At 56.6% G+C, this 1,121-nt stretch overlaps 1 protein-coding gene across 2 annotated transcripts in view; it reads right to left on the minus strand.

Moving 5' to 3' along the window:
• The window catches only part of MAN2A2 (mannosidase alpha class 2A member 2), an 18,656-nt gene extending 17,734 nt beyond the window's left edge, over positions 1-922 (minus strand). The window contains exon 1 of one of the 2 annotated variants that reach the window (XM_021708658.1): positions 538-854. In XM_021708658.1, the coding sequence (XP_021564333.1) occupies positions 538-621 (84 nt within the window). In that variant the 5' untranslated portion in view covers positions 622-854. Of the gene's footprint in view, positions 1-537 lie in introns of both variants that reach the window. The other variant, XM_008050238.2, reaches the window with a different exon arrangement.
• Positions 923-1,121: the final 199 nt, after the last annotated feature.

A 1,121-nucleotide genomic window follows, 5' to 3' on the forward strand; every position in this document is an offset into this window, starting at 1 on the left:
GGCAACTTGGTGAGACCTCATCTCTACAATAAATCAAAAATTAGCGGGGCATGGTAGCACGCACCTATAGTTCCAGCTACTTGGAAAGCTGAGGTGGAAGGATTGCTGGAGCCCGCCCAGCAGGTTGAGGTTGCAGTGGCTGGGAGCAGCCACTGCACTCCAGTCTGGGTGACAGAGTGAGACTCCAAATCAAAAAAAAAAAAGAAAGCACAAGTGGAGATCTGATGCCAGTCCCACCTGGTCCTGGTAGCAACCCTGCCCTTAGGGTGATCATGCGTTCCCTTGGCCAATGCTATGAAAAGCAGGTCTGGGATAACGGAGGCCCAGCTCTGACTCCAAAGTTGACCGCACAACCCACAGATCACAACCAGCTTCCTTGCCTACAGGAAGTGCGGCTCAGGCTCCTTGGCCATGTGCTTCTAGCTTCAGATGACTAAACTGGTCTCTATCTTGTTTGATTTAAAGACACAGCCAGAGCCCAAAGAGACTGACAAGAAAGCCTTTGTCCCTGCCCTCTTGGGTCAGGCTGGCACTCACCAGAAACAGTGCCTGGCACAGATCCTCTCTCAGAAACACAGAACGATTTTTTTTAAAGAAGAAAGATGCTTGTGCTTCTAACATAAAGCGAGTCCTACATATTCTCCTTGTTGGTATATTGATTCCTGCAGTGGGAAACTTCCAGCCGCCTTTACAGAGCACTTAGGGGACCCCCTGGAAAGTCTGCAGTGATGCTGAAGGTCCCCCGGGCAGGGAGAGGCCAGGCACAGCTGCTGCTCGTTTGTGGGGCAACTTCAGAGGACCTATGCCCGCTGCCGCCGCCACTGGGCCCCCACTTGCCTGCTGGGCGGAGGGAGGACGCTTGCTGCGAGCCGGGCGTGGGCGGGAACGCGCTCGGAAGCAGCTCCGCGGGCCCTGGGGCCGAGGAACTCCGTCGCCTCTGCGTTGTGCCCTACTTAGCGCGATCTGATTCCGCTCAGGAGCCTCCGGGCAATATTTTTAGCCCTTGGAGACTGGGTCCAGGCCAACGTGGGTGACACTGGGGAGAAAGAGTTGGATCACAGGAGAGCGGGCACCGGCCGCCCGCCGGCCCAGCCCTTGCCCGACCCGACCCGACCCTCTCC

The sequence above is a fragment of the Carlito syrichta genome, unplaced genomic scaffold, assembly GCF_000164805.1.
Source record: "Carlito syrichta isolate Samal-C Ts95f unplaced genomic scaffold, Tarsius_syrichta-2.0.1 Scaffold143305, whole genome shotgun sequence".
NCBI lineage: Eukaryota > Metazoa > Chordata > Mammalia > Primates > Tarsiidae > Carlito > Carlito syrichta.